The sequence below is a fragment of the Mytilus californianus genome, unplaced genomic scaffold (assembly GCF_021869535.1).
Source record: "Mytilus californianus isolate M0D057914Y unplaced genomic scaffold, xbMytCali1.0.p SCAF_9, whole genome shotgun sequence".
NCBI classification, from domain to species: Eukaryota; Metazoa; Mollusca; class Bivalvia; order Mytilida; family Mytilidae; genus Mytilus; species Mytilus californianus.
In genome coordinates this window covers 17,484,274-17,507,647 of record NW_026262745.1, presented here as the reverse complement: position 1 = coordinate 17,507,647, position 23,374 = coordinate 17,484,274, and the positions used below count along the sequence as shown (strand labels likewise).

Here is a 23,374-nt window from a genome sequence, read left to right as displayed (position 1 = left end):
TTTACTGAGGTGAAGCTAAAAACCATAAATCACTCTCAGCAGGTAAAACCAATGTTTAACCACAATATCAAAGTTCTGTTTATACAGGCCTAAGTCATGAAAGTTAACTGTGCTTTTCACTGACCTCTTATATTTTTCTATTTTACCTAGACAGAATGTAACTTTATATGGCTTTGTTTCAAGTTATAGCCCATAAGATTTGGTTTAACAGTTTTCTATTATGAAAATGACCTTTTGATGAGTCAGTTTGAAATTGATATAGTACTGTCGTTAATTAAAGTTATATGCTTGTTCTCAAGTCTTTACTATTGAAGGTAAATTTTTACCAGTTGACAGATGTTAAAAAAATGTATTTCAAAATGCTAAATAGAGCAATTATGCAATTTATAAAATAAGGCTATCAAAGTCTTGTAAATATACAAACATGTTTATGATATCATGTATATATACTAGAGAATTAAGTGAAGTCTTCATAAAATTTCTGAAAAAATGTTCTTTGTCAAGAAGTTTATGCAAACTATAATAATATACATGTACTTAACACAGTAAGCGAACAGAAAAAGAAGCACAACAAAATAATAACTCATAGTCATACAATAAGGATATTAGAGTTACATATCACATTTTAACAGTAACCTATGTTGAACATTTAGGACAAACTTCTTGACAAGGGTGGCTGTGTACTTCATTGTAAACATTATATTGTATACATGAGTAGGAATTCTATGTGACTGTCATTCAAGTGAGAGGTTTAGCTAGCTATAAAACCAGGTTTAATCCACCATTTTCTACATAAGGAAATGTCTGTACCAAGTCAGGAATATGACAGTTGTTTTCCATTCGTTTGATGTGTTTGAGCTTTTTGATTTTGCCATTTGATTAGGGACTTTCTGTTTTGAATTTTCCTTGGAGTTCGGTATTTTTGTTATTTTACTTTATGCAAAAGTACAAGCTTACTTTGTCAAATGTGGCTGTATACTAAATTGTGAACATTAAATTGAATGTACACATATAAGTAAACAATAGTAAAGAATGTGTTTACACTGATAATAAAGAATAGGAAAAGTTTTTCCATGTAAACATTATGTAGACATGTAGATGTGACATGTAGGAACAAAGGTCATGGTACATGTTATTAGGTAGGACCTAGGAAGTACAAAGACATGTTTTCTAATTAAAGGCCCATAATTAGACATTTTTACCTTAAATCGGATCATGTTACAGGTACTCATACTTTGTAAACCTTTTTTCAGACCTTGTGTCTCACAAAATGAAACAGAACACTCCCCATTCATAAATCTGCCCTGTACTACATGTACTAAGACACCTGACAAGCTCGGACAGAAAATGTCTCATTTACAAACCATTCATAAAAGTGTGCAGTATTGCACCCTATTAGTTACAGAAGTACTTTAAATATCTACCTTGAATGGATTTTTTTATTTATAAGCATACATTTAACTGTTTGTCTTATAATTATAGTCATTTGGAAGTAAGATAGAACTACTGACAAGAAATTTTTGTCACTCCCAGTGGGATCAAGTTTTCTGTTTTGTGTATGCATGTATTTTAAAGAACAGTAGATATCAATTTAACTAATTAAGTACACTTTTTAATGAGAGGCTTGGACAAATGTATATTTAAAACATTAATAAAAAGGGAGTTTGTGCAGATACAGGTAGTGGAATAATAGTAAATACTATTAACATGATTAACGAATTAAAAAAAAATCAGTAGTTTTTGCCTGACCAAACATTTTCTCTAATAAGAATTTTAGCATAACTTATATAATTTTCAATATCCTTATTTCAATGGTTTAATCTTGTACATTTATCATGTTTATAAATTATTTAAATGTTTGTAAAATTTGAAAAGTGACATAAAGTAAAATGTCAACACTCTTGCTCATACATGTCTGATTTAACATGGGAAAGAGTCATTGTCTACCCTGAGGTTATATTGTGGAAACACCAGGGATATAATATAGAAAATGACCTTATTCAAATAAGAGCCCTTGATTACCCATGTTTACTGATGTTTCATACTTGGGATTCAGTGTGGAATTATGTAAATTTTTTATAAAGAAACTTCTCAAAGATACCAGGCTTATAATTTGGTACGCCAAACACACATTACATCATGTACATTGTACATCTAAGACTCATCAGTGGACCTCAAATCATAAAGGTTAAAAGGCCAAATAAAGTATGAAGTCGAAGAGCATTGAGGGCCAAAAATTTTGAAAGGTTTTGGCAAATACAAATAAAGAACTCTATAAAGGGCTCTCAACTTTTACTCAACATTCTAAGTGTTGGGAAGATTCCTCTCCACTTAAGACCAATTTTAGTATTTTGCATATATCATTACTCAATTTTGCCCATTTGTCTTTTTCCGGGAAGTGATTGATAAGACCATCACATGCATTGTCACATCAGTCATCCATACCCAGGGTTTATTTTTTTTCTAGACTACATTGTTAAGAAATCCAGCTTTGATACCATAGGAACTATTTTCCATATAAATACAACGTATTATAGTACTCAATCATATTTAATGAGTTATTATGACAGGGTTAAATCTGAGTTCAGTTCTTCTGTGGGAAAGCAACCTTTGAATTTCTGTAGTAAAAGGACAAAGCTATTAGTAGCTATCATTGTATTCAACTGTTTTATTGGTTACCTCAGTCAAAACTTGCATCACTATAAATTTCAGTATATAAATCATAATTAAGTAAGTAAAGTGTCAGATATACATCCTTTTTGTTTTTTGTCCTTTTGGAATTAGCTAACTCAGCGTATTTTTGTTGCATTGTTGAATCTGACATAAGGATGCATTACTTTCCTATTGTAATGTCTTTTACTCTTCTGTCACTCAAAATTCAGTGAGTATGTGTCATTCAGAATATAAATTCATTTTCAATAATTCATGTAAACAGGTATTTGATAGGTCCATCAGACTACGTACTAAAGTTCTCCTTAGATGATATTAAAGAAGTCCCTGGCCACAGAAACCCACTCAACAGTCAACCACAGTGTATCTACATATCAATTTTGTAACCCTTGCAACTTTTTAATTGGGATAGGTGCTGTTCTTTCATTACAGTAAAAATGCAGCTTCAACGTACCAAGATTTTTTTCTTACTTCCTTTTATAATGATATAGATATTGTCATGATAGTCCTCTTAGGACATGTATAAATAGTATGTTTGTATTTTTCAGATAAAAAATGTAAAAAATGTTCAAAGGTTTTCTTTATCATCATGAACATGTTTATATCTAATATTAAAATTCATATGCATTTTTACATACAAATATGGGCATTCAGAAGTGCTTTCGTTAAGTTTAATCTAGAAACATAATGCGAATTTATTTACCACAACTATATCGGTGAAGTTAAATTCAAGATTGATGTAACATGTTGTTATGAAACTTCGGGAAACCACAGTCCACAGCTGTATATAACAACCAAGATTAACCGATTTATTTTACGTAGGTGTTCCGATGACTGTACTGCCTAGACCCTGTTTTATTAGAGCTCGGTTCATAATACAAGGTATAAGTGAAATGAAAGTAAACAAGGCACCAATATTTTAATCTTTTAAAGGTTACCTTTTGAAAATAAACACCTTTGTACCAAATTAATGTTTTCTCAGGTAAAGACACATTCAAATCCATTCACGATTTTTTTACCAACTCATTTTTTAAGCAGATAATACTATTCATATGTTAATATTGTATTAGTAGGTGTTTATTTTAGGTTTACTTTTATTTGAACACACCAAGTATTAAAACTTTTTATTTCATTACCCCACCTTATTCTTTTTTCTTAAGGATTGCCTTCTAATTTGGAAATCATTATAAAGTATATAGATTTATTTGTCATGGCGGATGTGTCTGGAGTTGATGATTTTGTTAGTGCATCTGTACTTCAGTTCCCTGTATGCCTTTATATGATTCATGATTTTTGGTTATTTTCTAAATTCTGTTTAGTGTAAATTTGCAAGATAACCACAGACCTGAAAGTTAGACTTTAAAACCTGGTCTTACATGTCTGAAATATTTCCAAGAGCCTTTAAAATTTACAGTCTACTTGATCTTCATAATCATGATAGTGCAGGCCTTTTCCATGTATCCAAAATTTTTACTTTTCTGAAATAAAAGTACTTTTTTTAAATGGAAAGCTTTTATATAAATAAAAGGGGGTGTAGGCTCATGTATATGCCAATGAGACTGTAACAATGTAAATTACACTAAAAAAAAAAAAAAAAAAAATGCGTAAGTATCTGTAAAGACATGATATGTCAAGATCTTAAAATTGCCTGGAGTTGAGAAAAGTTGTGAATAAATTGAGCATAGACTATCAAACATCTGCCATCAACACCAAATTCTCCCTAAGGACCTAAAACATTAGATATGTATAACGTAAGACAACCACCAACCAAGTTCCTTTCATTGGACAGGGACAGGAACATGTTTGTGGTGGGAATAAACTTTTTGAGCATCAATTCTCCACCATGTTTTACTCTTGATCAGGAAACAAACATATTAGGTACATTGAAGACTCAAACATTAAAAATTGGAAAACTGATTTTACCTTTGCATTCATGAATAAGACATTCTTATAATCATTTTGATAACAGTTACCTTCTAAAAGCTGAGAGCAACCAAAATTCATAGAAATGAAGGCATATCTTATAAGGACTGGATTGTAGATTGTAAAGATGACGGTATTTAGGTTGTAATATCATAAAATCAAGATGACCGTATTTAGGTAATAAAAGTTAGTGTCAAATATCATAATCTATATCCTTTGTTAATCATGTTAATTTTCAGCTCTAGTAATCTATATAAACATAAGGGAAGACCTGTTTGTTTGTAAAAGGAATCGGATGTTATGTGTAACCTGAACATTGGACTGAGGGGTGACTGACTTTAAATTAACAACATTCAAACCATGATGACAATTTTTCTACTTCAGAGAAACAATTAAAAAATAAATTAAAATTTTTGCACCTGAAGGAAAAGTAATTGGAGATGTTTTTGTGTAATTTTGAATTACTTCCTAAGTAAGGTAAAGAAATTTCGATATTTAAGCCAGTGGTTTGAATGTCAAATATTTTTGCAGTGTGAATTTCTCATGACTAAAACAAAAATATTGATAAGGATATAAGACAAAGAACCCCCCACCCCAACCCTCCAAAAAAAATTAGTCCCTCCAATGGGCATTGGCACTCATACCACATCTTCTTATTTATATATACAGTTTTTTGTTAATAAAATCAGTGCAATTTGAATTCACCATAAACTTGGCTGCCTTAGCAGTTTATACCAACACAAATTGTACATCATTTAATGAATACATTTCAATTTTTATACTGCAGCAAGAACACTTCCTCATGTCTTTATTTACCAAATATAGTAACAAAGTGATGTTTCGTGCTATGTTGATTCCATGTCATATCACTTTTCTTCACAATCTGGGGCTTGTTTAGGGATTGAAAATAAGTTTTATTTTTGTGTATAACATACATTTTCATAACTATAATTGTAGCCATTTTAAGCTGTAGTATAAAACAGTATTAGGTCAATGTCAGAAAAATATTAATGTTTTGGTATTCAGCATGGAACTGCTGAAAGGCTTGGTAAACCCTGCTGTTCCTTAGCTCCTCAGCCTGATACAAAAAAGTTGATAATTTTCTGACATTGACCTTATATTGTCTATTCAAAAGCCGCTTGTCCAGTAGGTTCTATTGCAGCTATAACATGATAACAAAAAACATATTTGAACACAGTCTTGACTGGCATGTTTACAGTGTTTATTGCCATTTCAGGATGTGCAAGTACTTAAAGAGTTGTTATGAAAATAGTTCTTAAAGAAAGCGTTAAATGAAAATTCATATGTTCTACAATTCAGTGACTCTCTTCACAAAAAATCTTACGATTAAAATTGATCATAAGTTATACTGAAATGTGCATGACTTACGAGTATTTTTACTCTTAAGATTTTTTGTGAAAAGAGCTGCAGTCTGTCTTCATCTTCATAGATTTAAGAATAAAATAAAAATCTCATTTCCACTTGAAAACTATCTTACTATAAATCAAATGTATTCTACTCAATGTATAGAATGATAACTTCTTGTCATCTTGTTTTAATACATAAACAGCTTTGATCTTCCTCAGTAGACAAATTTTATGTATGAATTAATTTAAAGAAAAAAATATTATGAATATAAAAAAAGTAAATTGTAATTCAGATTAGCAGGATTTAATCTTAATTGTGAACCATATCATGTAAACATGTTTATAATTTTCTAGTGAACTTATATTTCATAATCATAATAATTGAAAGAAGATTTAAGGTTAGATAAAAAATGCTAATTTTTTCTATCAAAGTACAAAACTTTAAAAAAAAAAAAAAAATAACCCAGAAAGTGCTTATATATATAAAAAGAAGTTGTCGTACCATCTTTGCAGGTCATTGTGTTAAAAGGATATTAATGTAGAGCCCAAACAATTACGGGAACTCAGACCTTTACATAGTTTTTACCAAAGCCGTGATTGGTGTATACACGTGTGTGTTTCTCATATTTTAGAAAATTCCTGTTCCTTTTTTTAGTTCTAGTTTTTATGCCTAATTTAAATGCATTGAAGTTACAGGATATTGACAATAAAGTATGTGAGTGTTTCTTCAACTGTTCAAAAATTCACATTGGTACCGAAAAAGGTATAAATCAAGTCATTGTTAACAATTCAGAGATCTGAAATCACTAATGTTTATACACATGTATGGAGTCCTCTTAACCTTTCAGCCTTGTAAAGTTTAAAGAAAAAAACAGAAGCTAATTGTATTCCTAAGATCAGTCATTCTTGTATGTAATCGGTAGTATTTATTTAAAAAGAAAACGATCCCCTTAGAGGTATTATATTCCGTCATTAGTTCAATGAGGTGTCTTTAAGGAAGCAAGCGTCTGTATTTATTCAAATCAGTTGTAATATATACAATTTTCCTATTTGGTAGTAAAACTGTTTTATCATGGTTAAATTGATAATTTTCTTCGGAAATCATTAACTTATTTGTTACAGACCAACAGGGTGAATCTAATCTGTTGAGTCATAGATGCCTTTCAATCATTTTAAAAAGATAAAACGTTGCTCCTAAATAGAAAAAGGTTTTAATAATCTTAAAAGTTATTTTTTTGCAGTTTAACTTTGATATGAATCAGCAAAATTTTCTCGTTTATTTCAATTTGTTACTTTTTCATATTTTATATTTTATGTTTTATATAACATTTTAATATAACATTGGTATCCTATTACCACTTATAGAGACCAATTTAGTAAAAAATATGCAAGTAGATTTTATATTGAAGTAAAATGTTTGTAAAATCTTATACAAAAGACTGACTTATTTTGTTATTCACTCACTGGATTCAAATATTCTATATATAAATGACAATTTTTTTAGGAACATTTTTCAACAGCAATGAATTTGAAAAATTGTAAATATAATGACAAATTTTCCAGGAACAAACAGCAATGATTTTGCAGGTAATGTGAGTTTAGCTTTTGGAATCCTGTTTATATATAGCAGTCTGACAAAGGGTTTTATAATTTTTGTGGTGCTATTTTGTCAATTATTTATACATGTCTGTTTTGTTTTAGCAATATTATTTGCTTTCAGGATGGCTGACTTATAATAATCTAGATACAGGGATTTAATATAATATTGGCAATTCCAGCTTAAAACCATTGGAGCATTGTTTTATCCCATCCCTGTTTTACCATTTTCTATATGCTATGTGTTTATAAAAGGGGGAAAAAAGATGTGAATCTTTGACTTGTTTCACTGGGATGTCTGTTTAAAGATGGTGTTGGATTGTTTATTTTTGTAGACTACTGTAAGGAACTTAATAGACAGCCTTTAGATTAGTTGTTTATATCATATAAGGACATCTATGTTCAATCTCATCTCTCTGAATTAAGCTATGAATTTTTTCTGAAATACTTCATTTGTAAAAATAACAAGAAGTGGTATTATTGCCAATAAGACAATTGCCCATCAGAAACATTTAAGCCAAGAACAAGTGAATGTCTACATATTATGTATTGGTGACACCATTGGACAGAAAACCATTGCTTTAATTTAAAAAAAAATATAATGTTTTTTCTTGCTTTGGTTACTAGTAGAGCAAATTAAAAAATGTAGCCCAGTTTAATTTCCTAGATTTGAAATTGATTTGCAGTCAAAAATGCTTAAAATGATAAGAACCAGTTTCACAGTTTTCTTTGGTATTTTTATAGATATTGATATGCACCTGAAGGACAAAAAGGGGTGGGGTTCAGCGCTCCCTCTCTTTCAATTAAAAATCTTGTGCATTTGTTTTGAGGAAAAAGACTGCAGTTACGAAAGCAAAAGATGAATGTTATGAGAAGCTTTTAAAAGCAGAAATACAACATATTGAATAATTCAAATCTATGACCTACTGTCACAACCAGAAATATGTATGAGAGCAAAGTTACACATGTACTTTATCAGCTTCAATTTATGAATGAACAGACTTTTCTGTCTTTAATTTCAGATTCTTCACCGAATTTAAATGAAAAAAGTAGTATTGATTATAAATGGAATGCACATAAAGGAATAAGTCATTCCCCTGCTGTTTTGCATTAAGTGTGATAAAAGACACAAAATATATGAACATCTGGTGATTATTGTAGCTGTGATAAATACAAGCTGAACAAATTTGTCTTGTTTTTATCAATGATAAGAAATTTGATTTATTTCTTTACATAATTGTAATGTCAAAATACTATCTGATAGCATAGGTTGGCTCTGAGAGAGTACCTAGTTATGTTATTGACAGGTATAAACATTTCAATTTAAGGTTATCATTGACAATCTGATTTAAATGAAATCTACTGTTGCTCCTGTTTGAAGATATTTCACCATTAAATGATCTGAAGTCCTTCTTACCTTATGACCTAAATTAGAATTGGATCAATGAAGACAGACCAATGCAGACTTATTGGAAAATCATCAACGACTTGGATTACTTTTTAAATTATTTATACTGGCAGTCGTTGTACATATACTTTACCAAGTACAATTTATTACTATTGTTTGTATCAAAAATCAATATCAAATACCAAAGTGATATCTTTTCTGATTTTATTTTATTGTTGGGTTGCTTAATCTCATTGCTGTATTCCTACATCTCCCATTAAATGATAGTAATTTTGTTGATGTTCTTTTGAATTTTTTATGTTAGGTCTGCTTACCATTCAAAAACATTTGACTTCACCCCTGGGTATTGGTAGGGTTCAAGTTGCTCAATCTTTAGTCTTTTGTGTGGTGTTTCACAGATTGTGTTGTCTGTTTTCTTAAACATACAGACGTCAAATGTCCTATCGGTATCTTCTCACTTTAATCTCTTGCTGTCTAGTAGAATGGGGACAAAAGAGTTGACAAAAATTGTGACAAAAATAATTCATGTTTACTTTTAAATGAATATTGACAATTAACAATAATTATTGTAAAAGGTGATATGAAAGTGACTCTGAATTAGACCTCTTCAAATCTCCAATATATATATATATATATATATGAGAACAGGAGCAATTTTCTATTAAGTTTTATTCAGTCAATGGTCCTATGTATGATTATACAATTGTGCTGTCATGTCTGTGTCTGCGTTCTCAGTTCTTTGCATTATTTTGATGCCAGTTAATATGGAGACAGAAGCCAGATTTTCCTGCAAAAAATATGAAACCAAAAAAAGCTAGTTCATGTAAAGCACATGGCAAAGCTATTTTATGGCTTGTTGAAAAATGTCAAGGTCTGTTTCATGTGGATTGAAATTAATTAATTATGCAAGCTTTAGTAGCAGTTTCCTGTTATATGATGTATACCAATTTACAACTAATTTTCTAATTTTCTATTTTTTGCACCAATTTTTTAGTGAAATGCACCTGGCACTTAATTTTGGTTTCAGGATGTTCACATTTTAGATAAATTTATACAACATTTATGAAACACAAAGATGCATGAAAAATAGGGTGTACACTTTGCTGTGCATGCTTATCGTAGTAATTGAAGCAGAATTCAAAACAATATTTTGCATAATTAGTACTCAAAAACAAAAGATAATCTTAAGAAAGATTATCTATAAGTTTAGGTTAAGTTAATAAAATATTGATATTTTTACAACTGTTTTCCAGGAACTATAACCACAGCACAGGTTTTAGACAGGGAATCAGCTACTCATTACTGGTTGTCTGTTTATGCACAAGACCGTGGATTGGTCCCCCAACATGCTCGGCTGGATGTATACATCAAAGTTCTGGATGTCAATGACAACATCCCCCAGATGTCACAACCAGTGTACTATATGGAGGTCAAGGAGAATTCCAAACAAGATGTTGTTGTTGGCCTGGTCGAAGCTACAGATAAAGATGAAAACCCATCAGAGGAGCTGACATTTTCCATTACAAAAGGAAATGCACAGAAACATTTTCAGATAGATGAACATACAGGTAGGTTTGTTTTCCTCATTCAAAGCTTTCTTCAGGAACAGTGAGACAAGCTGTCATAGTAATTATGATTTTTTTTGGTCAATGAATAAAGGAAAGATCTGTTTTATAAATATATTCTTTCCAGCTGTTATTTTGACATATTTATTACTACAGGGGCATCTGACACTTCGTTGGAAGTTTTCTTCTTTGAGAATGATGCATGTTTATTAAATATAGATAGGTTATTTATTATCTAACACGTTTCTAGGGTTCATTACGATTACAACTACAGGAATTGAATATTCATACATCTGAACTCAGTTAGGAAAGATAGGTATATTTCAAGCACAATACGGTTTAACATTAAACTTCAAAAAGATACATGTACCATACAGGTGCATAAAGCATGAAGCTGTTCCTTGTAAAAAAAAATATAAAAAAATGAAAAAATCACAACACTTCAAAAAAGGTTCAACAATTTAGAAATTTCAAGATGAAAAAAAAAAATGTAGTTTATTGGAACATCTCTCTATTTATCAAAAATCTTTTAAACTTAAACTTTGACATTTGGGTTTTATCAGTACATTTGTAGAAGTTTATTTACACCTGTACACTTATCAAAATTATATTCTTTTATATATGTTATTAATGCCTAGTCTGTCCCATGCTTTGGTGGTATGATATAAAGTTGTCCAATGCTTCGGGTGGTATGATATATAGTTGTCCCATGCTCTGGATGGTATGATATATAGTTGTCCTATGCTCTGGGTGGTATGATATATAGTTGTCCCATGCTCTGGGTGGTATGATATATAGTTGTCCCATGCTTTGGGTGGTATGATATATAGTTGTCCCATGCTTTGCGAGGTATGATATATAGTTGTCCCATGCTTTGGATGTATGATATATAGTTGTCCCATGCTTTGTGTGGTATGATATATAGTTGTCCCATGCTTTGGGTGTATGATATATAATTGTCCCATGCTTTGGTGGTATGATATATAGTTGTCCCATGCTCTGGGTGGTATGATATATAGTTGTCCCATGCTCTGGGTGGTATGATATATAGTTGTCCCATGCTTTGTGTGGTATGATATATAGTTGTCCCATGCTTCGGGTGGTATGATATATAGTTGTCCCATGCTCTTGGTGGTATGATATATAGTTGTCCCATGCTCTGGGTGGTATGATATATAGTTGTCCCATGCTCTGGTGGTATGATATATAGTTGTCCCATGCTCTGGGTGTAAGATATATAGTTCATTCACAATTTGATGTTGATTTCTCTGATCAATGTACCTTGTCCTCAACATGCATGAAATATTTGCCACTGGACGTTTAACAAACAACAATCATCCAGCTGTACAAATCTGTATCATGTAATGCAGATGAAAGTTTTCTTTGTTAGGAATTCTAATTGTTTGGCATAAAAAGCAGTTTGTAAGATAATTATAACACAATTATCTTTATTAAAGCATACCTGTAGTAACTTTGAAATCTGAGTTTATTTTTCATTTTGTTGAAGTGTTGATACACACATTCTTTTGTTGAAGCAAATCTCACATAGAATACATGTTTTAGAATTGTATACTTCAGTTCTGTCAGTTTTTAAATTGAATATCTTTACTTCTTCTAGCATATTTATGATAATGACTTTGCAATAGGCAGTTACAAAGTACCATTATTAACCATGTTAACAAAACTGTTTAGTTTGTAATCTTGAGCGCTAAGAATTAGGTGTGAAATTCTGACTTTGATTTTAGTTTTGTTTGTGAGATACCGATACATGCTTCTTTCTTAAATTCTAATATTCTTATACTTATATTCTTAAAACAAACCCTCATCTTAAATTCGATTAAATCATATAACACTGGGTATCAATATTTAAAAAAATAAGTAAATATACATACAATTTTAGAATATTTGACTAATTCTATGCTAATGTTTACACTACCCCCCTTCTTACTTCCTGTCTGTGACACAATCAGGTTTTGGCGGCAGTTTATTGAATTTTTTCTTTGTTTATGAATAACTCAAATAAAAAGTTTGATGTATAGCTAGAATTGAGGACAGAAAGGTGACTTTGCAGTTGGTACAATTTTGAAGGACACTGTAAAATATTTTAACTATACATAGTCAGAAAGTCTGTCTACCAATAATAGGTGAAGTCAGGAAGCTTAACATTGCTGATCTCTGAATTATTTGTACAGTTTAAATATATGTGGGTTGATCATCAAGTAGGTTAGCATTTCAACAGGTTTACTACAAAAAAACTAATCAAGAATGTGTCATGTTAAGTCATTAGTTTCTGAACCAGTATTTTTGTTACAAAAACAAATATTTCTTTTGTTCCTGATTAGTCTTTATTTTTTATCATGTTCATCAAGTAAAATGTGGAGAAAACATACAAACATACAAACATACAAACATAATGTTTTTATCATCAAATCCATACCAAAGTTCAAATATTTAATGTCTGAAGTAATTACAGCAAAAAATACATCTGAATTTGAGAAGTCTTAAATGACAAGAATGTTTTGTTTTTAGGCAGTTAAGCTGCCTTATGCGAGCACCCTAGATTTGTGTTCTACCCAATAAATGCTGAAATAAGTGCCATTGTTATTATCTAGCTGGCTATTATGTTATTTATAACTAATTGGACATTTTTTTAATACTTTTATTTCTGGAATACAAAAAATATGACCAGAAAAACCTTAAATGATCGTCGAACTACCCAAAACTTCCTAAGTTGCACTTAGGAAGTAGTGCTCAATAGAAATCCATACATAGTTTATTATCCCCTGTGCTTTTGGCTACGATGTCAAAGAACAATTGTATGAAATATTTCATCGCCAAAAATCGGTAAGTACAAGTCGTTTATATTTCCCAAATGGCAAAATGCGCAGGAATATATTTCATGTACAACAAATCTCTTATGATAGAGGAAATAAAGTTATATAAGTGGGCGGCAGTTTTTAACTTATCTTGCCAAATAAGGTTGTTTTGATTTTATGAATGAAACGAGGTCATGAAACAGATGCGGAAATCGACGTTGATGGGATGTTTTAAGTAATGTGTACAACTCGTCCGCTAGACAAGTCTGACCTAATCCACTCAAACCGTCTAAGAAGACAACTTTGACCGTTTGTCAGATTTACTTAGGGTTTCATAAAATATTAGACTAACATGTTAGCGGAGCCATTAATCTTTTGTTTGTGCATTGGGGTCTATTTAGGGGTATTTGGAGGGGCACGAAGAAGGGAGGGGTTTACAATAGAACCCTATGGGATTTTATTTTTTTAAATTTTCAAATGACTATTTCTCGAAAACAGTAAGTGATTAACACATGCAGTCTTCAGTAATGAGAACAGGACAATAAAAAAAAATCAACAAAAATATAGGGTGAGTCCCTGGGGTCATCCCAACCCCCTTCAATTTGAAAATGTACTTTTATCTTGTAAACTGTCGCGATCCCCACCCCTAAACAATAAATATACTTGTATGGGACAATAAAAGAAATCAAATGAAAATAATTTGGGGGAGTCCCCAGTGTTGTCCCATCCCCTCCTGTTTGAGAACTTGGAAATGGTCGAGATCCCCACCCCTAAACCATATATATTCATGTATGGGACAATAAAACAAATCAAATGAAATATAGGCGAGTCCATGGGGTCACCCCAACCCCTCTTGTTTGAGAACTTGTAAACAGTCCAGATTCCCACCCGGTAACCATATATATTCATGTATGGGACAATATAACAAATCAAATGAAATATTTGGGGAGTCCCTGGGTTCACCCCACCCCTAAACCATATGCATTCATGTATGGGACAATATAACAAATCAAATGAAATATAAGGGGAGTCCCTGGGGTCACCCCACCCCCTCCTGTTTGAGAACTTGTAAACTGTCGAGATACCCACACCTAAACCATATTTATTCCTGTTCATCATTTCAAAAAGATTTGAATGACATACAGGGTCAATCTCCTAGGTGTCACATATGCACATCACTTTACTAGACCAAACCAATATGAACTGGACTTTGCCCAATGTCAGGAGACCATGGGAATGACGAATTATGGGGGCTTTGTTTGGGAGACTTCGTAACGGCATCCTGTTACAATTATTTTTTGTTTATTATAAAATTTTATTGATGCAAAAAATGCGTCTAGATTAATTGAATTTACTTTAATTATTTATTAAATTATTTCTGGGCCTATAATAATTTTCATTTATGGCTCATTTTAAAGAAAACATATAAATCTTTCAAGCAGTGTAAAGCCCGAGAATGTTTGACAACTGTTTTTTAATCACCTGTCATTTTATTCCAAACTTGGTATGGAGTAACATCATGCACTTGGGGGTGAAAATGGGGGTCATTTACATTGATATATGAGTTGCTTTTGAAAACCTTGATGAAAAATTTGCCTTAATAATCAATTCATTTAATGAACATAAATGTACAATGTACGAATGTTTAATGTTTGTTCTTTTAAATCTTAAAAAAAAATTGAAGCAACACTGCCACAGTTTTCATAATTACGTTTGCCTTGGTTTTTGGTTAACTGCCTACAGCGCTTACAGTGCTTTGATTTCTATTGACTTGGGGTGAATTACAGTAACAGGGTCGGTTAGGAAATTAGATATGTGACAGTTTTGTATTTTTGGCCTTATATTTTATACTACAAATTTATTTAAAAGTCAGCAGGCAAAGACATCATTTCAGTTTTTTTTATAATATGCAACTTACAGTAATATGTGAAGGATTATCATATTTTTTATTTTTAATTGTATAACATATAAATCTAACAAAATGAAAGGTAGTCTAAAAACCTGTGGTTAAATATTTTTTGTCTCCATCTTTTTGACACATGCCAGTTAAATGATAATATTTTTTTTTTCATTTAAACCACAAACAATTAGCAAAAAAATAAACTTGTGTATATAAGGTATTATATCATTTATCTTTATGCTTCACATGATTTTCCCGTGTTTTATTATATATTGTAATTTCTGTCTGTTGCGGCAGACAGATTATTTGATACAAGTGTGAATGAAAAAAGTTTTTACATCTAACTACCTAAATTTTCCATTGCTGGTTTTCATAACTGAATTATTCATGAGAATAGATGTTGGATTGAATCCACATCGACGATCTTCAATAGAATCTTTGAAAAGTAGAATTTTATGATTGAGTATGAATTCTATCGGTAATGTTTAATAGATTGGTAGATATCTTGATTTTAAAATCAGAACATTATTATAAATAATGTTCCCAAATATATTTTTGATGTATAGGTGTGTTTTGACAGAACATTATGTTTTAACATGGGCTTCTCAGACTATGTGACTGTTTACATTTTTTGCCTGGATGGTTTTCAATGAAATTTTCAAACTTTAAGGACTTTCCCACTCATTGTCAAGAGTATTTCTAAAAAAAAATAAAGCATTAAGTTTATTTAGAAATTACAGGAATTAAGGTAATTGTACACCTTTCTCAGGTTGGTGTTACCTCGGTCTAGTTTTCTATGTTGTGTTTTGTATACTGTTGTTTGTCGGTTGGTCTTTTTGTTTTTTGCCATGGCATTGTCAGACTATTTTCGACTTATGAGTTTGAATGTCCCTTTGGTAGCTTTTGCCTGCCTTTCTCAATTTGTTTCAGCTTAGGAAATTACTGAAGTAAAGCTAAAACACTATATATACTTTAAAAAATTATGTATACTTAGTAACACATGACAATAAAAATTTGGTACCTGCTTTTTATCAAGTATCTTTTTTATACAGTTGTATTCAGATGTCATTTGCTAATGATACATACAGGTTAGTGAACTATGCTGATATCAGCATATTAGATAAATGTCCACCCTACAACTTTGTACACCATTGATTTTTAAATTTTGTTTCATGACAACATGGTATTATTGATATAATTATTAGATACAAAGTTCAAAATAATTTAAGCAATACAATAATTTCATTGAGTATTCCTGACTTAAGTACCAATTATAACATTCAATACTGAGTATCAATCCAATTTCCGTGTCAACGATTCTGTTTAGGACAGTAAATTGACCCAAACATGGAAGAACACCAAAGTACGCTTTATATTTATCTGTGGAATTGTCAGTTAATCCGACAGGCCATGTGTGATTCCATTGAATTAACACAACATTAACTTGTCAATACACCATTCAACGTTAGTGACTTAGAGTCCTTATATTATTCAAGAGTTACTAAACATTACAGAATAAATCAAAATTACATATCAACTTTGATAGTCCACCATTGTTATAGATTTATCTAGATAAATTTTGGCAATTAATAAGATCTAGCACTGTCATAATGGCTGTTTTAGAACATGCACACCTGCAGAAGTTTAAATGGATTTGTTTGGAAGCAGTTACCACTGATCCTTATTTGTACAAACAAATACATTTCTGACCTCTATCAATTAACATTAGCATGGCATCTTACAGAATTAAGTGTGATCATTGCTCATGCAAACATTCTCTATCTAAACACCTGCAAACTGCATTATTAAAGTATATGTATGTAAAGTTTTTTTCTTTAAATGTTTATAGTTAAAACTTAAAGGTGGTCTTAATTTACTATGAATTGTACAAAGAATAGGAACTACATGTAATCTACAGTCCTATGTTGCTTAACTCCAACCACTTTGTAACCAATAATACTATAATAAAAGGAATAACTTCCGGGAAAAATACATCACATAAAGTGATCAAGACATCATAGTTTAAGATTGTTATTGAATTCAAAACATCTTCTTTTGGACATAAACTTCCCAATAGGGAGATAAATGTCCTCATCTAGACATTAACTTCCTGTTCGGACAAACTTTTTCCTCTTGATAACTTCCTCTTTGTTTGCTTGCAAATACTTTTTGTCTTGTTGAAATTTGATGCTAAATTCTCACAATGATATAACTGTCTTGAATGATACATGTTACATCATACAGTTTTCTTTTGATAGTAACTCATTGCAACTGATAAAGATATGAGTTAAAACCCTCTAAATAGTTTCATAAATTATTGTTCCTCACTCAGTGTGTGGCCCTTCTCTAGTCATGTGATGCAGTTTTAATGAACAAATACTTGTAGTCACTTCTTAAATCTGTCGGACTTCTACAGGCTATCATGGGGGTGGGGGAGTCAGGAATGCATATATGAGCTTTTCATAGATGCCTTTTGATATTTTATGGACATACCAAATTACTGATTTCATAGAAACTTTAAAAAATGATAGGGACAGGACAGAGGGGGATCCTTATGTAGGGACAGGACAGAAGGGGATCCTTATGTAGGTACTGGACAGAGGGGATCCTTATGTAGGGACTGGACAGAGGGGGATCCTTATGTAGGGACTGGACAAATACACTTTGTATATGTGTTACAGGAAAGACAGAAGAATGGTAGTATGGGGATCAACCTTTTTAAAGAAGTTTATAAGGGGATCAAATGATGACCAATTAAATATGTTATAACATTAAGGAAATCTCAGAGTTGGTGCCAGTACTTATTTAGACATTAGACTTTAGCATAGTATGATCCTCTCTCCCTAGGACATTAACCCATGGAAATGTGTGTTCTAAAGTTCGGTCAATTACATGCACCTCTGGTTGTCTAGTTTGAAGCTCAAATCTTCAGATTTAATTTCAAAAGAAAATTGCCTATGATTTCATCAAGATATCACTAATTTGGTTTATGTACCCTATAATTAACTGTTATATGAAACTGTCAAGCTGTTTTGGGATATTTTTAGCTTTACATTTCAAATATCAAACTACAATCTTGTCAAAAACTGAGATTTTTAAGAAAGGCAATAATTGTCCTCTTTTGTATGGCACAGTACATAAATTACTTTTAAATTTCTAAAATGACTTAATTGACATATCTGATATAAAATAGCTCAGATAAGGCTTCTTTTTTATAAGGACAAGTGATCTCTATTTTAAAAAAGGTTATTCCATCTTGGGGGTCCAACCTCTGCAGGAATAAATTTGGCCTGGGAAGGTTGTTTTATCAAAAAGTCGTTGTTATTATGAGTTAATAATTTCTTTAAGTAAATGTCAAAATATATAAATAATGACTGTTTCAGAGTGATACCATAATGGGTAGATTTGTTCTTGTGACTTACACTTGGAATACTATACCAATTTAGGCTGTAAACCTGACATGGAATTGAACATCTAAACATTATTAACATTATTAAGGAAAGGCAACCGAAGACTCAACAGATCACCATTTATTCAAGGATATTATTTCTCACTCATATTTCCCAGATTAGTTCCTTAGTATAGCTTCCTTTTCCCAAAATAGCTAAAATAGTTGCTACTTAATGCCCAAAATAGCTGCCACTTCACTCCCTAATGTAGCTTAGATCTACTTAAGGACCCCAGAATAGGTTCCTGTCTTAACTCCACTAAAATTGTTCCTTGATTGAATGACCCAAACAAGTTTCAACATCACTTTCCCAAAAAAAGAAATAACCTCTCTCATAATCGTTCTTATTTTATCCCCACTCGTAAGAAAAAGCTGCCACTTCATCCTTCAACAATAGTTTCCACGTAATACAATAAAACTCTTCGTCATGACTCTTTCCTGAACATAGGGGGAGCTAACATCATCTTGATTTCATAGTTATTTCATTGTTCATTGTTGCAAGTTTTAATTGGTCCTTGCCCGCACCCTTTAATGCATTGTGGTTCTTGTTCATTCACTGAAGTGAAAATGTTGTCATTGAGACAGATTGAGATGACTAATTATTTAATTAAATGTTGCAAGATGTTAGGAAAAAAAATTTAAAACACTGGATATGAAATAAAAGTTAGAGATTATATGTTGTCCAATAAATTTTCTGAGAACTTGCTGACTGAGCTGTAATCTAGTTACAAACAATGGATTGTCAAGTTCATTTGAGGGAAAACAAATTTACATTTATCATCAGAAGTGTTTTATAAAAGGCATGAATCATTAAGATGATTTCATTTGGTTAGCAAAATTAAAGGGAATAGTTAGTCATTATTGTAGACCCCTTGTTCAAATTTTGTTTATAGAGTTATTAGATCATATCAATCAATATTTTTGACATATACAGTTGATTCTAGTCATTCAATAAAATCAAGAACATTTGTTTTTCTTAAAGGCCTTCCTTTAATTTTTTAAGGATTAATTTATACATCTATATTATATTGCGGAAACACATTATATTATGAATTTATGGTTTGCAGCAAGCAAATGCAAAACAAAATAGCTGCAGTTGTCAGATATTACTTCATCAAATCCTTAGCCTTTAGTGTGTTATGTAATTTACAGAGAAATACCACAACATTGAGTGCATTTACTGTTTGCATCTCTAGTTATAACTTATGTTTATTACAATAATGTATTTGAAGGTCTAACAGCTTAACTTGACAATCATCTACAATAAATTTACTTTATTTTTTACTATTAAACTGCCATATACAATTTAATAGTGTTTATCCATTTATTAATTCGATGGTCAAAGCCTTTAAGACCTTGAACTCTGTCCTTACAGTAAAATCTCATTTAATAACAATTGAGTGCAGCACCCTTGATTAAGCCGCATATTTTTTTAATTCTTTGTTCAAGGTATATTACATAGTTATTTTTTGATAAGTATAAAGATATTATTAAAGTAAGTTGAAATGTAAAGTTTGCATAGCCTAGTGTTAGAATAACCTGCAGGCTTTGAAAACAAATTAAGCAGACAGCCTTGATCAATGGGACAAAAGGATGGAAACACAAAATTTCACATGTTGGGGACATTGTACAGTGACTGCACAATAAAGCTAATCTTATTTGTTTATTCAATGGATTAAGTCGGATTTTCACACCAAGGTTGCTTAGAGATCAATGCCTCGGTCAATTTCTATATCAGTTGACCATTTCTAGTACAATAAGGACAATAATAGGACAGATTGAAGAAATAATTAATTTGGAGACATAAACATGATATTACACTTTAGAAAATCTGGAGATATAAAGATAAATAAAATGAAGCTAGAGTTATATCCACATTTTTATTTTTTTTTCAACACCTAAGATAATCAATGAACATTATCCAATACACAAGATAGAAGGAGTTTAAACTACTATCTGTAAGGTCATGTTCTGATGTTATATAAAATTATTTCTAAGTATGTAAGTTTTTTTAGTCTTTTTCAATCAAAAAGCTTCTTTTTATATGTTAAAGGCCTGTTATATTAGACCAGCCACTGATGCAAGGTACCATTGTATTCACTGTTTCATTTTGTTTGAAATAATTTGCTTTAAAGATGATTTTCCTATCATTAGGTAAAGCTATTAGAGCTAAGACAATAACCGTTATTTCAGGCTTCCATTTGCATAACACCTTGCGCCAGAATTTAATTTGCAAACACAGAAGTAATAAATTACAGCCAGTTTTCGTCCAAATGTACATGATTTATTTATGTACATCGGACAGGTAAATAGTATAATAATTGGTTAAGACTCGCCATAAAAAACATCTAACGCTAATTCCAACTTCACATCAATGCAGTGATAATTTGTTTTGACTTCTGGAATAGTAACTATCATTCATTATCTCACAGTCATAAGGTAGTTACAAGTTATTGCTTTATGATTAATGGTGAAGTATCATTCTTGGTGTGCGATTTTCTTCTGTTTCTTTTTTAAACTCTTTGTCCAAGTATTTTGTACCAAGGATATCATTGATAGATCGAGAGTGTGTATTTTGGGTAAAATTCAACCAAGGATGTCATTGATAGATCGAGAGTGTGGATTTTTAATAAATCCTTCATCTTTTCCTTCCAACTTTGGTGAATTAATTGTGTTTGTTCTTATACTGTCAACAGGGAGTTTGAAAGGAACTATTTTTTTTAATGGAGTTCATTTAGAATTATGCCTATTGAACTAATGACCTTGTATAAAACGTTAACTGTCAACACATTTCTTTTTACATGGTATACACATAAAAACTTACAAATGCATGATGTTGATGTGGGTAATACATTGAGGTTTACAAGAAGCTGTACCAAGTTAGGAATATCACAGTTGTTTTCAATTCCTTTGATGTGTTTCAGAGCTTTTGATTTTGCCATTTGATAAAGGACTTTCCATTTTGAATTTTCCTTGGAGTTCGGTATTTTTGTTATTTTACTTTTTAAGAAGTCCTGCTTTTGGGACAATTCTGAGTTTTGCTTGTACTATTTTATCGTGTTCAGGATTGTGAACTATTACAGCTAAGGTCCTTCTTTATATTTTTCCATTTTTCTTCCTCATTGTTAATGTCCCATGTTGATGATGTAAATAAAAAAAAACCTGATATGACGTCGATTTACGCAAGCTATAAGACCACAAATACATCAAATTTATTGTTTAACATATAAATACAAGATTGTTATTATGTATACTCTATCATTAATTGTGAAAAAAAATAAGAAAAAAAAACCATGAAAAATTATAGCTTGTAGAAAATGACAGCAACATTACACCAGAATATAAGATACGTTGTAGTACATCATATTGACCATTGTATGTTAGTCATGTACCAACCTTAGATATCGCTGGTCATTTATTCTTAGTATTATTAATTTTATTACGCAAATTTCATAATTTTATAATAACAAATATTGAGAGGTAGTACCTTGAGCAATAGTATTGAAATATCATCACAGATATATGTTTCAAATAAAAGATGATGTGATGAATTACGTCTCAAGTTTAGATATTTTTAATTAATAAAAGATTTCTTTAATATAATTTTATCTCAAGTTATAATGAGAAATTTCATATTTTATTAATGATTGTAATATAAGATGGTGATTATACCTTTTTTAGCCAAAAGCCAAATGTCCTTTTAAAATTTGTTATTGCTAAGGACATCTTCTCATGTGCTAAAGTGTAGTGCTTTGAATTTCTATTTAAGTAAAAAAAAATTGTTTGTTTCAAAGAGCTTATGTTTCTGTTGGTTTGTTGTTGCTAAAAATAGCTGACAGCAACAGATGCTATCTTAAATTAGTTAAAAGATATCTGGAACAACTTAGGTTTACAAATTTACCATTACAATCAGAAATTTAAAGCAATATGTATATTTAGAGTTGTGGCACATTTTACAGGAAGCATGAAATGTTTCTTGCTTAGAAATGTACAGCATCTTTTGCATTTTTATTACTTAAAATTTGAATAGATAATGGCATGAGCATCAAAATTATAACCAGTTTTTATGTTATTTGAAAGATCGGAACACCATCACAGGTTGTCATGGTTTAGTCAATGGATTACAGTTACTCATGTTAACTCACCAAATGCAGTACATGTACAACAATGACATTTCTTATTAAAATAGTTCAATTTTGCTTACAGACATTTATGATTTTTTTTACTTATATATGAAAGATATAAATATTTTATATGTTAATTTTGTAATTAAGGATATTATGGTACCATAAAGTACTCTTTCTTTGTTAATTACCTTTATTTGTAAAGAGATCAAAGGAGTTCACCTAAGTAATGTTTAATAAGAATTTTTTTTTGTCAAATGAAGAATGCCTTTATAGATAGACAGTGGTTTCCTTATTGTGTCTCACAACTCCACAATTTGATAATCATGTTGTCAAAGTTTGATTATAAGTTGAGGGTTGTGAAATAAAAGATGACTGACATGTCAACAAAATACCAAACAATTGTTCTTCACATAAAATAAAACAGAAGAAATGAACACAATGGGAAAAAAACTTGAAACAATTAAAGTTATAAACATGATAAAAGTGGATAACACCTAAAGGTCCCTTTACATTGACTAAGATATTGATATATACTGAGGAAATTGTTCATTATT

The 23,374-nt window shown here is 30.8% G+C and overlaps 1 protein-coding gene across 7 annotated transcripts in view; it reads left to right on the top strand.

Moving 5' to 3' along the window:
- Nucleotides 1-23,374, top strand: part of LOC127715423 (protocadherin Fat 1-like) — a 123,938-nt gene that overhangs the window by 10,839 nt on the left and 89,725 nt on the right. For 6 of the 7 annotated variants that reach the window (XM_052221456.1, XM_052221455.1, XM_052221458.1 and 3 more), the window contains exons 3-4: nt 7,524-7,547; nt 10,218-10,532. In XM_052221456.1, coding sequence (XP_052077416.1) covers nt 7,524-7,547; nt 10,218-10,532 — 339 coding nt within the window. The remainder of the gene's footprint in view (nt 1-7,523; nt 7,548-10,217; nt 10,533-23,374) is intronic. The other variant, XM_052221457.1, reaches the window with a different exon arrangement.